We start from the raw sequence: 15,239 nt of genomic DNA on the forward strand, positions 1-15,239 counted from the left end.
CGGCCACATAATAAGAGAGAGTGTTAGCATCTGTCAAAGGTTTTTATAGCTGGCACCAAGAAAGGGCTTCGACCATCCAACTCCATTGAGCTTGAGGTATATAGATTCGGGTAGTTAGTCACATGTTCAGACAAAACTTTAGAAAAGCAAGCAACTCCAGCAGCGACTGATCGAGCGGAACCTCGCGCAGAAGGAGAGGGAACTCGAGATGAGGGAGTTTGACCTCGCGGCCAGAGAACTGCACATTCTTATAGTTGCGAGCAACATGTCCCACACGCAGCCGCCGCAGCCTAATAAGAGGAAGGGTAAGTTTTCAGTCAGTTTGGCCACATAATAAGAGAGTGTTAGCAACTGTCAAAGGTTTTTATAGCTGGCACCAAGAAAGAGCTTCGACCATCCAACTCCATTGAGCTTGAGGTATATAGATAGAGTCACATGTTCAGTCAAAACTTTAGAAAAGCAAGCAACTTTAGCGGGGACTGATCGAGCAGAACCTCGCGCAGAAGGAGAGAGAACTAGAGATGAGAGAGTTTGATGTCGCGGCTAGAGAACTGCACATCCTTATAGTTGCGAGCAACATGTCCCACACGCAGCCGCCGCAGCCTAATAAGAGGAAGGGTAAGTCAGTTTACAGTTCAGTTCAGCCACATAATAAGAGAAAGGGTTTGCAATTATCAAGAGCCCAACCCCAAGGGAGACTGATCGAGCAGAACCTCGCGCAGAAGGAGAGGGAACTCGAGATGAGGGAGTTTGACCTCGCGGCCAGAGAACTGCACATCCTTATAGTTGCGAGCAACATGTCCCGTTTACAGGTAAGTCAGTTTACAGTTCAGTTCAGCCACATAATAAAGGAAAGGGTGTGCAACTGTCAAGAGCCTAACACTAACAGAGACTGATCGAGCAGAACCTCGCGTAGGAACGAGATGAGAGAAGCCTAATAAGAGATAGGGTAAGAGTGTTTTGTGTGGAGTCATGTTGTGAATGTCACATGTTCAGCTGTTGCGACAGAAAACGAAGGATGACAGAAAAATGAGGCGGAAAGAGAGATAGATCTGACAAGATCTGTTGTAGCCCGTAAGAAGAGACTTTTTTACACGCGCAACAGTAATAGCCTATGACAAAAAGGGATAAGAGTTGAGAGTAGAAGCTTCGGTTGCTCACGTTCCAAATTGTATAACATGATTAGTCGCAGTTGAATTTAATTAAATTACTTGATATTCGGATCACATTTGTGGAAAATCGTAAACGCACTAAAACTCAGCTGTCTGTTCTTCTTTTTCAGGCAAATTCAGCAAGATCAAACTACTCAAGAAAGATACGATCTCCTCTCCCGTGGACTTCCGTCACACTCTCACAGTGCGGCCTTCGGAAGACGAGTCCAGCGTCAAGCAGCTTGTCGCCGTCGCCAAGGATACTCCGCCAGGATCACCCGCCATCATGCGAGCTATCGCACGTAAGTATATTATTTCGAGCACTTAAAATATTGATTTGCTGTTGAAAAGTTTTCAAAGTTGCGAAAACATCATTTGGAAATTTTGCGAAATTTCAATTTTTTTTCTATTTTTCGACTGTAATTGTTGAATTAAGATTTCGTATACCAAACTGCAATTGGGTACTTTTAATGTATAGGCTCCCAACTCAACTATAACATTCATTTCGAAACGGTTTAGTCAACTATAATGAAATTGACCAATCACAGCTCGCCAAAATTGAGAAAAAAACTGTCTAAAAATTGAATTTAGCGCGGAGCAAGTACCAGGGCCTCATGAGTTACGAGAAGGTGTCGTTGTTGACCAACCCGTCTGGCCGCAGCGGCCGCGGCGCGTACGAGCATGAAGGTATCCCGGCTGCTCGCGTATCTTAGCTGTATAACTTTGGTTGGTTTACCTATATGTATGATTCTACTAGTTTAAAGTATTATTTTTGTTGACTCGTAGAAAAAGTATTGTATATAATAGTGATATAATCAAGTTTTTCAATCTCGTACCTCACTTAGGCAACTCAGCAAGCTTCGTTGCCTAAACACGGTACTCGACTGAAAAGCTTTCTATTATATCACGATTGTATAAAATACTATTTTAACATAATAAAAACACAAAAAACGTATAAATAAAAAATGTTACCGGGGGGGCAGTTTTTTTTATATAGAAATCACAATTTTGTATTTCCAAAATGAAAGTTTTCTGTGTTTCTTGGGATATTTTCTTGATTTTTCCGATTTCCTACTTTATGGAGACTTTCCGCAACTTGCACATCTGTATTTAAAAACAATATACTGTTTCGCATTCCAGTGCCAGCGGACGGCGTGAAGGGCAAGACGTGGGGCCCGTCGAGTGTGCACCAGAAGTCGCGCGGGCACCTGCCGCTGCCCGCGCTGGCGCGTCCCCGCCCCTCGCACCGCTTCTCGTCGTCCGCGCCCGACCTGCCGCCGCCGCCCACAGGTACCCGCCCGCGCAAGTCCAAATCCCAGGTCCGCACGCCCAAGAACACCGACCTCAAGAAGCGCGCCGGCAGCCACGACGACCTCCTCTACGAGAACACCAAGCCGAGAACCAAATTCAGCATCTGCCCGATCTTCACCTCGACGTCCGATCTCCCGCACCACTACGACACGGTCTTCGACCAGAAGCCGCAGGGCAAGCGGAAGGGGAGCCACGGGGAGGTGAAGAAGACCTTCTTCAAGGGGTTCAGGTCTCACAGTCTGGCTGGCGGTTTGCTCTCGAGCAATTTGAGCTCGGAGACGACTGAGCTTTTGCGGGACGAATAGTTTGGGATGGAGTTCCGTTTTCGGTCAGTCGAAACATGTTTTCGAAACGTACTCCATTTTTTTTTTCAATTAATAAATTTAATGGTACCTAGTCTGTTTAACTTTTCAAAATCTAAGGTTTGATTAAAATTGAACCATAAAATAGTACAATGAAATTACAAACAATAACATTTTTTAATATTTAGGTCACCTTTTCAATCGTAAAGCACAAAATTATTTTTTTAACTGTAAGCCGATCCCAAATTCAGTTAAGATATTGTACAAAATGTTGCCATATTTTAGACATATCATTTTCTACTCATAACCACATTCCTACGTTAACACTTGAAAATTAAACTCTATCCCAAACGAGAATTTTAAGTCGTCATAACCTTTTTTTTACAAAAAAAAAGTATAATTGACCCGAACGATTCGATTCGACTTTAGGTGTAAATATATTCGCTAGATCTATTCGAAGGATTTGAAGTAATTTTAGTTAGTTGTTAAGTAAATAAAAAGTGTAAAAAAGACTTATTTCTTAGTTTTAAAAGTAAAACCAGTGTCTGTTTTTGATTCTTTACCGCAGTTGATACATGTATCATAATAACCTAATAAACCAATACACAATATAACACAGTATAACAAGAACAGTATACCACAGTATAACAATAACAGTATATTAGCGGTTCTGGTGAACTTCATACCGCCCCAGTCAATGAATCCAAGACGATTTTACGAAAAATACATGTCTTCGACCTTAGGTATAATAAAAATGGCCATAATTTTCGAAATCCGTACCCCCGAGAATCTAAAAAATGATAGATTTTTACGTAAAAGTAAATGTCCACCATCTTGGATTCTAAAACGGTAATAATTTTAGAAACCCGCACCCCCGAGAACCTAGAAAACGATGTCCATAAAGACTTTCGAAATACTTTCGCAATAAAATACTTGTCACCCATAATTATTCAAACAATTCTAATGATTAATCCGATATTTATCTGTTACAGGCCCCACCCGGTATATCAATTAAAATGCTCAATTGCACTGATACATCTATCAAACTGTACGAACACGTAATGCAATTTCGTATCCATTGTGATGTACCAAAACTAAGTAAAATTATCTCCTACCCGTATTTTACATACAAACAATTTTACGTACAAAAGTTCTGGAGGACATCACAAGAATGCATTTATCTCATTTCATTGTTAGTTAATTTATTTTTAATTGATAGTTATCATTTTTTTGTTAGGATTATGATAAAAGACTTTTAAATTAAATGTATTTTTGAGGATTGTTTAGGTTCTTGCCAAGTTGTATTTAAATATTGCGAAAGATCGCAGTGTAACGGCCGTAATAAGAAGAAAAAATAAAAAAAATTGGCTGTGCAAAACACCCTGTGGTCTTTTGCAATTGTTTCCAAGATTCGTTTTTTTAGGTTAATTTAGGTGACGTCAATGTTAGCCAACAATATTGGAACTTCATAACTATAAGCACACTTTTATAGCTATTTTAGTACCTATAAATAATAATAAAAATATTACGTAACAATGATAAAAAATTTTTCACGTGACGTCATCAAAACTACCCTAAGATTTACCGACCTTGGATCTAGCAAATTGAGTGACCGTAGAGAATTGTTTTGACATAACAAGGTTATTCCATAGACATCTCATTATTGTGGGCAACCAATTTTATCCACGCTCATCAAATTTATAGTCATAAAAGTCAAAATCTTACTATTCAGCTAGTTCATATGAGAAGACTCCTGCATTTACTCACAAGTTCACTTTTAGATTAAGGTCAACATGGCAAAGACCGTCTATAAAGGTAGACCGTCTACAAGCTCGTCGCTTTTATTTATTTATTTAAAGTTTTAAATCGGGTAAATACCTTACAGACTAACACATATATGCATTTTATAAACTTAAAAACTAAACACTATTTAGGCGACAAAACGGCGTGGCTCCGTTGAATTGTCTGGTCTTGTGTCGGATTGGGCAGTTTGCCCCGAAACCTCCTAAACACGACACCCTTCGGCCAGAAGTCGGCGCACTCGATGGTCCCCTGCAGCGGTCGCGGCACGCGCACCACAAACGAGTTGAAGTGCACGTGGCGATCGAAGCTGGAACACCCTCAGCGTGTAGCCGGTCTTCTGGTGTACATCACCACTTCAGCACCTAACTCTTGCTATGGCCAGTAGAGCAGAAGGAGTGAAGCTCTTCCTTTCAGACCCTTTCTGAGCGACGTACGTATTACAAGTACGAGAGTACTCGCTCTATGACGGTCTTTTCCACATTGACCTTATGATTTATGAAGCATTCGTTTTGTGACTACAGTAGTGACTTGTCTATGATATCCAGTTATGTGTATGTTGGTATGACAATGACTTTGTTTCCCTTCGCTGCAAAGGAGCCTCGCACGACAACCTGCCCTATGCCTGTAAGTATGTTTTTGTGTTTACGAAAACGCCTAAATTATCCATGGTTATATACCAAACCTTTTTTGAATATCGAAGCTAAAACAACTCTTTCGTTCTTTGTAAGCAATGATTTTGATCTAGCAACACTAAGGTAAATCAACCAAATCTAAATAGGTAGATAAATCTCTGGAACATTAGTACAATTTATTTAGTAAAATATGTCTAAAAAAAATCATCTCATGTCTTCGAGCAACACGGAAGGGAGGCGGCATTCGCACTATTTCCCCTCTGCCGAGGTACAAGATTAGCGCGTCAATCTAATCTAGCGCGGGTAATAAAACTAGTTGCACTTGGATTTTCACTAGACCGAGTCCAGTCGCGTGCGTGAGCTGCTGCACAAAAATGCCTGTTTGCTCGGTTTTTTGTTATAAAAAGAGGTCGGGGACATCAAATTTATAAAAAGAAAGTGTTACATTTTACATGTAAAATTTTTTTTTAGATATCATACGTTTAATTACATTCAAACACAATTATTATATTTTAGTCTCATGTAATTGTTGGATTTATCGATTTTGCTCGCTCAGTACAAATTGCGGATCGGTCGAGCGACAAATCCGAATTCTCATCTCTCAGAATACAATAACATACTTCAACGAAAATGTGTTAGTGTGCGTGTTGTGACACTTGTCACTCGTCCACACACAAAAAGAGATCGAGGTTTGCAAGATTTGTCTTTGACGTGTGTCATTTTCTAATGTTAATCAATATTTTAGTTTTGATATGATTCATTTCAATTCTTATTTATAGTCTGTCAAGCCATTTCCGTCAATATAAAAAACGTCAAATTTAAAAATAAAATGGCGCGAAAAGTTATCCTCCCATAGAAAATTTGAATTTCGCGCCTTTTTCTACTGACTAAACTTGTTTGACCGACAATAAATTATATTTTGATGTACCACAGATATAAAATTGGTTTGGTACATTCTAAACGGATGTTTAGGCTTGACATGTGTCACAAAAAAAACAATGTCTCTATGGTTTTATGATTGTGAGATAACGAGGGAACATTTCGTTAGATTCCAAACTTGTTCGCTCCGGTGAAAAATATATTTTATTGTATTTTTTTTTTTCAAAGAAACTTATAATTGTATTTTTAGTCATTTTATTTTTTACTGACTGATGGAAATAGTGTTGTTGAAAGGAATTGACTCATATTATTATTATTTTTTTAATATTTGAAAGCATTTTAAAACTAGGTTCGTTTTTCCGGAGCGGACATTTTTGACACTATTATTAAGATATTAGTGTTCAAGTAGACTTAATTATGGAATTGAATGTAAAAATTGTATGTTTCATTGGTTTTTTATATTTTGTGTGGCACATTACGTGCGTTAAGTAGAGATATTTCTAGAAGTTTGTATTGTTTATATGTTCTAGCCGTTTGACTTGATTTTTTTGTAAATTGTAAGCATTTGTTTGCTTTCAGCCGTTTAAGTTAAGTGCTATGCATGCTTAGCAGTTCATAGTGTATGCTATATCCTACGGTTTAAGTGATATAATTATATATGTATACGTCGTACTTACTTATTGATAGTTATCGCTTGGTTTCACCACATCTGGCACGCCTTCAAATGTTTACAATTAATTTTTAATTTCCTTATGTATTTTGGAAGTCAATGTGATATCAAAGATTATAAATAACTATATAAATCAAATCTTTATCAATGATTTTTCTATGACTTCGCATGAAATCATGATTATTAGGTTTATTTTAGGTACATGTTTGGATTTTAAATATTTTATTTTAAATTAAAAGATATTTTTCTCAGACTTTAACAAAGACAAATATGGTATACCTTATCTACCTACAAGTACGTAAGTAAGTACCAAGTCAATATTTGTTTATTAATTTTCATATAAAAAAATATATTTTTCACACGGGCTTCCAATCTGTAGACCAATCTGTACGATGCCGACCGTGTAACACGCGTAATCTCTACAGTGGTGGTGGACTAGTATTAAAAAATGAGGCTCAGATGTAAAAAGAATGTTAAAAAATCTCCGCAGAGCGTAACAGAACTAAAGATCTCTGCCAATGTGAAACTCTGGTGATCCGGTTCTTTATATCCTTTTTATATATTAAATAAACCTTTTCCATGAAATCGATTCTGGTGTATTCTTTTAACATGGGTTTACTAATATTTTAGAACTAACAAACCCCTTAACAGTTTTTAAATGAGCCGTATAAATAAACGATTAAAAAAATAAACCACTTGGTGCTGGGAACAAAAAAAAAGAAATCTAAATCCGCTTCCGCTTTTCTTTCGGCTCTAATATCGGGAAGGCAGAGACAACGTAATTTTTTTTTAATCAAAAGTGCTAGTTTTAAGTTTTGCACATGTAAGTATGATTTATTTGTACACCTTGCTTTTGATTTTTATAATGAACTGTTTAGCATGTGTAGTTATTATTTGAAATATTTCAGTGCATGTTGTTTTGCTAGAAACATTTTTAGGAATCATGTAGCTTCTAAATATGTCTTGTGTTTTTGTTATATTTATATCATTTAAAATAGCTGTGATTTAGAATAGTTGTTTTTCATGATTTGTTATTTATAATAATTTCTATCATAATTTCATTTCACTGTTCGCAAACTCTTCATATGTCATTCAAATTAACTTTATATTTACCTATAACCAAGTAAGAATATGTAACTCATAATATGAGACGTGAGGAGTTTGCAATACAATAACCTAACGAATAGATTACTTTGGAAACGAATTGTCTGTTTTTTAATGTAACAAAAAAATTAATACCTAATTTGAGTAACTATTTTAAATATAGCACGTTACATTTAATAATTCATAAGAAAATTTATAACAGTAAGATTCCATCCGTTTCCACATCTATTCGCCAGCTACAATCGGCCACCGCACCTCGTAACTAACTGCCTATGTTTCATTCACATAGGTTGTTTTGTTCCTTACGCAGACTTCAGCCCCGAGGAGTGGGGCCCCGAGTACCCGCTCAGTACGTCGTCGCGGTACACGATACCCATGCCCACGCTTTATAGTACTGAAGGTAAATATTATTTATACTTATAGTTAGCGATCTCTGGATTTACTTAGGGCCACTTACACCATCCCACTAACCCGGGGTTAACCGATTAAACCTGGAGTTACCATGGTTATCAGCACAATTTGACACTGGGTTAACGGTTTACCCCGGGTTAGTGGGGTGCAAGTAGGGTTTAGACAACTGGGCTCTAGGTTTAGAGAACAACAAGAGACTTTTAGTAGTAAAGTAGGGGGCAGCACAGAAGCCCTTCGTTTATTAGAGCGAATTGATAATGTCAAGTTTAAATTTACGATTTATGCCACGAAATGGCAGACTTTCCAACGGACAAGGGAGCATTTGTGAAATGCAGGGTCATCACTAGCTTATTGGTGTGAAATATGAATGTCTTTAAATATTCGAATTATAACACAAAGTCCTTCATCAGGCACGATTTCTGCATTTCTTATTACTTTATCAAAGCACTGAGAACCGAACTATTCGTGTCAGTTGTGCCTATGGCGACAGTTGATTGTGATTAAAGGGGCCCACTGATTACCAGTCCGCCGGACGACATCGTCCTGTCAGTTAAACGCAAAATTTGACAGCTCCGAACAACTGACAGGCTGGTATCGTCCGGCGAACTGGTAATCTGTGGGCCCCTTAACTGTGACATTCACACTGACATTTACGAAAATTTGCCTTTGAAAAGTATTCTCATTTGAAGCGATATTTTTTTTAATTTATTGCAAGAAAGATTACTTCGTTACCCAATGTTTACGGTTAGCAAAATTAATAAAATTCTCTGCACCAGGATACAAATTCAAGAAGCCATCGATTATTGAGCTGGTTCTCTACAATATGGCGGCACTTTTGGGCGGCGTTGCGGCCGGATACGACGTCCGAGTTAGCAACGTCAGTCCGCTACACCCCACCTTACAACCACACAGGTACGAACCACGGTTTACTATAGACGATTGTTACAAATTCAAGAAGCCATCGATTATTGAGCTGGTTCTCTACAATATGGCGGCACTTTTGGGCGGCGTTGCGGTCGGATACGACGTCCGAGTCGGCAACGTCAGTCCGCTACACCCCACAGGTACGAACCACGGTCTACTATAGACGATTGTTACAAATTTAAGAAGCTATCAATCATCGAGCTCGTGTTGTACAACATGGCCGCGCTATTAAGGCCAGGCGTTAAGGTATCCTTAAAAAATAGGCTTGCGCCAAAAACCATTAAAGAACACAATTTTTCAATGGTTTTCAAATCATAAAAATTGGGCCGAGGGCCAAATGTGAGTCGGTTCCATAAATTTATATATTTTTTAATGTATGTACTTACGTTTGACCCTCGTTTATCTGTAATCGATAGCTAAAGAAGGTTTTTTTATTCAAAACTAGACCCAGGACTTTTGGGAGATGGGAAAATGGTCATTTTATCTTAAAATTATAGAAAATGATACATATTTATTTACTTGCGTTGCGTCACACGTTACGGGGCACCGACTTACTAGCAAGTAATATTTTGGTTGTAATTTCCAGGCCGGACCTAGAGCCGGAGCCGCCGAGCGCGGCGTACGAGGGCTTCGTGTTCGCGCACAACACCTACCACGGCCCCGCGCGCCACCTGCGCGCGCCGCTCAACGCCATCACGGGCGCGCCGGTGAGTGCCACACACACACACACACACACACACACACACACACACACACACACACACACACACACACACACACACACACACACACACACACACACACACACACACACACTTGCCTGGTGTGGCGCCTGTGATGTGCTTTTTGCGCAACTCTCTGATTCCATAATATTTATCAATTTTGTCATAGGCCCGCTTACCCCGCCCGATGCCACCGGCTCGTCGGAGAGTTACTATAGTATAGTGTGTGTACAGTCAGCAGCCGCCAGGTGTTCAAAATGATCTTAACGCTACTTTATTGTTAAGAGAATAAGAGCGTGTCAAGGTAATTTTGAACACCTCGCCCGCTTAGCAACTTCTGCTGCTGACTGTACTATGCCTCACCCCCACACGCCCGTAGATGTAGTATATAATAGCACGTACGCGATATTTTAACCTTTTATACGTTTATACTCGAACCTAGTTGTTTGTCTTTACGTCACACCTCACATGGCGACCCTGCCAGGAGTTGCTCGATAGTAATTGAATCCGGTATGTGTACGTACGTGACTGTTGAACAGTGGTCGGGGAGGCTTTCGGGTTCGTTTATGATCTATGCGCCATACTTTTAAGATTCTGAAAAAGGAGTATCTTTTTCTTTACTACCTGACAATAGTTTCTTGATATTCTTAGCACATTACGATAGACGTGGTTAAGATTATACTTAAAAGTAAACTCTACTTTGAGTATACTTAAAAATCATGTTTCATTTCAGATCACCAGTCTCCAAGCAGAAGAGCAGAAGCCGATCAGATTCACTGACTCCCCGAGCCACAACCCGCACCCTTCCTACTCCTCCTACACCCACTCCGCACAACCCCTCTCCGGCACCTCCGGTCTCGGCACCACCTACACCTCCACGCAACCCCCCACCCCCTCCCCTAGAAGAACCTCCTCGGCCACCTCAGAACATCTCGCCGATCTCTACCACAACTACAGAGAAAACTTCCAACCGACACAAGAACGGGACTTCTACTATAGAGAACCTTACGGGTACGACAGGACAGCCGACTACGTAGTCAAACATCCATATTTCCCGTACGATGAGAGCTACGAATATAAGGAACCCGCGCCGGACTATAGACCACAGTTTTTAACTCACAGAAGAACGCCTTCAAACTCCTCAGCTACAAACTCACACGCGGAGGAATTCTCCCCTTCGAGGCAGTACAGTGGGAAATACAGTAAGAGTGAATATCGGACGCCTATAACGGAATATCCGAGGAAAACCTCAGATTATTCTCTCCCTAGAGACTTTTATAGACAGGAGGAGGTTGAGCGACCTGCTAATTTAGGTTTAGAACTCGCTCCAACAAAACTACGTTCCAGTTTAAAAAAATACAATAAGAAATCGAGCGCATCAGGAGGCAGTTCCGGCGGTGGCACACCAACTAACCCAACTCCCCCGGACAGTATAACGAGTGAGACGGACAGCTCGTACGTATCGGCTAGGGATGCCTCGACAGGTTCAGTTTCTCGAGTCCGCTTCAGCCCGGAATCATTGCCCGGCGGGGTGGAGAGGCGGCCCTCCAAACACTCGTAGCGAAGGCTAAAGAAGTTCGACGACTACCTGGTCTGACTGTACACGGAGGTTTAACGGCCCGTTCGCATAGACAACTTTATTAGATTATGCAGTTGAAAGTTTGAGTGGTGAAAACTCTAGATGGCGCTGCACGGCTTCCGTTCATTTTGGAGTAACTAAATGTCAAGCGCTAATGTATGAGCCTAGGTTCATATCGAATTAATTCAGCTTCTCTTTATCACATTCGAAACAGTTTGATAGTGTAAACACAACATGTAACTTCACAGTCAACTTCGTCATACTTATAAGTTTTTGTTAATTTAACATCAATATAAAACAAAAACATGTTTGACTATATTTTTCAGTGTATTTTAATAACTCCGTGAAATTGTTAATTTACTCTATAAAACTAGTACATTATCACAAAATGTATCACATCCTACAGCGCCATTTAGTTTACGATATATTCGACTGTGTACATCTGCTATAATTACTTTGTCTATGCTATACCTGTAGTTACTACCCGGCCAATAATGAACTATTTGGCACTATCATAGGGCTCGGTGGTAACTACTAAGAATAGGCAGTTAGAAGCCTACCTTGTGTGAGTGTACAATGTACATAGGCGGTAGCGTGGAACGCTTGCTTTTTAGCAAATTGGTTGCCGCGGCGGAATGGCACTGAGAAGCATTGTTCAAATAAAATCTTATCGTTTGAAGGTAATATTTTCATGGAAGATACTATTATTAACATTGCGAAGCTACATTGGCAACGGTTGTGAATGAAGTCGTATTTGTCGATTATAATTATTATAAATCCGCTCTAATTGTATTTATAAAGAGTGGGTATACTTTAATATGTAACAAGTTTTTTTTTTTAAAACGGGTCACTCACTTAAAATAAGTCTATTATCGCTTGTAAGAATGTGAGTGACCCGATTTAAAAAAAAAATATGTCTCGTAGGAGTTTCATAATTAAAATGTAGCAAGAAAATAACGAAAAAACAGATACCTACAGCTTTTATTATTTTCTCAGTTAATTTGAACTCGCTTTTCAGTGGCGCCATCTTCCGCGGCTCAAGTACGAGTGTATACTCGATTTATTGCATAAGAGGTCGTAATTTAAATAAGTTGCTTAGCGTTTGAGAATAGTGTTACACCTACTTATCGTGTGACGTCACGTTTTAAGTAATATTTAACTTAAGTGGGTGTCTTGATCCGTGTACCTATAGATGTCGCTACGTGATCCAGTACGGATATGATGGTCGTTCTTGTCTACCTGACAGCGTGATAAAACGGTGTCCGTCACTTTCTATCGCACAGTATTTAAAAAGTGACAGTTATTTTATCACGTGGATAAAACCATCCATAATACGCCTGCAGAAATGTCCAGGGTTTTCTTAAACTGTGACCTTTTAGGCAAAACACATTGTGTATAAGGGGTCATCCATTAATTACGTCACACGAATTTCTAGGTTTTTTGACCCCTCCCCCCCCCCTTGTCACATTTGGTCACATTTGGCAAACCCCTCCCCCCTAGTGTGACGTCACATTTTTTCTACGAAATCGCCAAATCGAATTAAGTAAGTACCTAAGTATTATTAATATTTTATCAAAATATTTTGACGACATAAATATTAGTAATTTTATAACCCAAAACTGCTTAGGAAAGAAAATTAAAAGAATAAAAACGATTATCGTTTTAAAAACTTGTTATTTAAATGTACAGCGAATAAAATAATTTTAAAAAAAAATCGGTTACTGATGAAGTTAAAGTGACGTCACAAAGTTTGTGTCTCCCCCCTCCCCCATGTCACAATATGTCACATTTTCTTGACCCCCTCCCTCCCCCTAAACGTGTGACGTAATTAATGGATGACCCCTAAGGTCTATTTCTAAATAATTTTGGCAGTAGCGTCTTTCTGACTATCGACAATAAGTGTGTGTTTGCTTAAAACAACACAAATAGGCATTGATTTAAAATATAAAAATTACAAAATGCATTAGAAAAATAAATAAAATGATTTCTGGTTATTGAAGCCATATACCAAATTATGATGAAGCGTGGTTTAGCCTTCTTCACACTAGGCGAGAACTGAGACACCAGCGCGCCGCTCTCCCACCTTCGTCACCGCGCACGGCATTCTGCCAGCTCGCGGTCGCGGCTGCCGCTCGAGCATTGGACTTAATAGTCATTTGCGGAAGTGCCGCACACTTAATATGGACGCTGTTTAAACCATCATCTTATTGATGTTACAGGCCAATTATGATACGAAATTATTATATCTGTCGTGTTGAAGATTGTGCCATCAGAATTCATAAATTCAGAGCTGCGGTTTTCACGATAGTTTTATTATCATTGTGCATCCAACGTCCATAACGACCATAACAGTGACTTGTGGTCGTCATAACATTATAAAGTATTTACTTTATATTGTGGGTAAACTACGAAAGCGTAGCGACATCTACAATTCTATATCGACCTCTGCGGCTTTGTATCAGCTGAATATCACTGATCTTTATGCTAATATTATTTTTCACCAACAGATACAAAATAATTCTTTCACTAATTATTGGCTTTATAGTTACATCTAAGAGATTTGATTTGCGTACAGTGACGGGCAAAGCAATTATTTTCTTTATGTTAAATTTTTTCAACCTTTTAAAAATCGAATTCAAGTGTGTTATAGCTTTCTGTCTAGCAATGGCAAAAATAATAGGTAAAATAGACGCAGTATATTTTCATTTTTCATAATTTGTTCAATATTAGGATAAAGATGAGTGGTCAGCTCCCGGCCTTTGGGCCCAGCCTTGTATAAATGCAATTGTGTTCATTAATTAGTGACGTGTAGAGCTGTACATTTGTATAAAACGTGTATGCGTGTTTGGGTGCGTGACAGTGCCTGTTACCCACTAAATATTACTCCCCATAGACGGCAGCACTTGATTCGTAACAAAAATGTTGACTGTCAAATTGACTACTATTTTTCATTTCTCATAAATTGTTTTGGATAGCGTCACTTTGGCGATATCACAGTATGGTGATTTATGTATGGTGTTTCCACCAGAGTTTCAACAGATGGCGTTATAGGTACGTTTTGATGTAAAAAAAGGAACATGCAGAAATAAGACCATGCTAAGGTGACGCCATCTACATATAACAAAGTACTTTTTAATTTTGGAGTGAGCAAATAAAAGCCGTCTTTATTATTTACAACGATAAGGACAAATCAACTCCACGTAAAGGTTCCGTCACACAGGCGCGTTTTCCGGGCGGGGCGTGAGCGTTGTATATGTAAAAGCGGGGCGCCCCTTCCACAAAACGCGCCTGTGTGACGGAGCCTTAAGTATTACTAGTTTGTGCTTTGTGGGAAAAGTAAACCATCAAAAAGAAACATCACAATGTTTCATTTAAGAAGAATAAGAATAAGAATAAGAATAAATTTATTATCAAAAGAACACATAACAGAGTATGGCAGGGGTCTCCGCACTAGGCTACGCCTGTATCGCGGGGAACCAGTTACAGTTTAAATAAGAGATCTAAGTTACACAATCAAGTCCAGTAATATCTTAGGTATGTTTTTGATATAATATAACAGACTTAAAATGAGAACTTATAACATACTTATAAGTAAGAAAAAGATATACATTTCTATGGCAAAACATGAAAAATAAACCTAAATTATTTTAACTAAAATATCTTCTGTCTCGGCATAGTTAAGTGATTGTAAAAAAATAAATAGGAGTTTCTTTGCTTCGACGATGGTGCAGTCTTTAAGGTTGCAGTGTTT

General features: G+C 39.0%; 1 protein-coding gene and 1 long non-coding RNA gene across 2 annotated transcripts in view; one reads left to right on the forward strand and one right to left on the reverse strand.

The window, feature by feature from the left end:
* The window catches only part of LOC134797078 (mitogen-activated protein kinase kinase kinase 11), a 122,310-nt gene extending 110,694 nt beyond the window's left edge, over positions 1-11,616 (forward strand). Inside the window, exons 6-11 of the mRNA XM_063769302.1 lie at positions 1,283-1,453; positions 2,292-2,441; positions 8,142-8,252; positions 9,040-9,175; positions 9,774-9,894; positions 10,643-11,616. Of these exons, the coding sequence (XP_063625372.1) occupies positions 1,283-1,453; positions 2,292-2,441; positions 8,142-8,252; positions 9,040-9,175; positions 9,774-9,894; positions 10,643-11,470 (1,517 nt within the window). The 3' untranslated portion in view covers positions 11,471-11,616. The remainder of the gene's footprint in view (positions 1-1,282; positions 1,454-2,291; positions 2,442-8,141; positions 8,253-9,039; positions 9,176-9,773; positions 9,895-10,642) is intronic.
* A 2,260-nt stretch (positions 11,617-13,876) lies between these two features.
* Positions 13,877-14,829, reverse strand: LOC134797093 (uncharacterized). The gene is made up of 2 exons (XR_010145038.1): positions 14,786-14,829; positions 13,877-14,682 (listed from the first exon to the last, which is right to left on the reverse strand). It is a non-coding gene; the product is annotated as an uncharacterized LOC134797093 (long non-coding RNA).
* Between the last annotated feature and the right edge of the window lie 410 nt (positions 14,830-15,239).

Source organism: Cydia splendana, chromosome 14 (genome assembly GCF_910591565.1).
Source record: "Cydia splendana chromosome 14, ilCydSple1.2, whole genome shotgun sequence".
Classification (NCBI taxonomy): Eukaryota; Metazoa; Arthropoda; class Insecta; order Lepidoptera; family Tortricidae; genus Cydia; species Cydia splendana.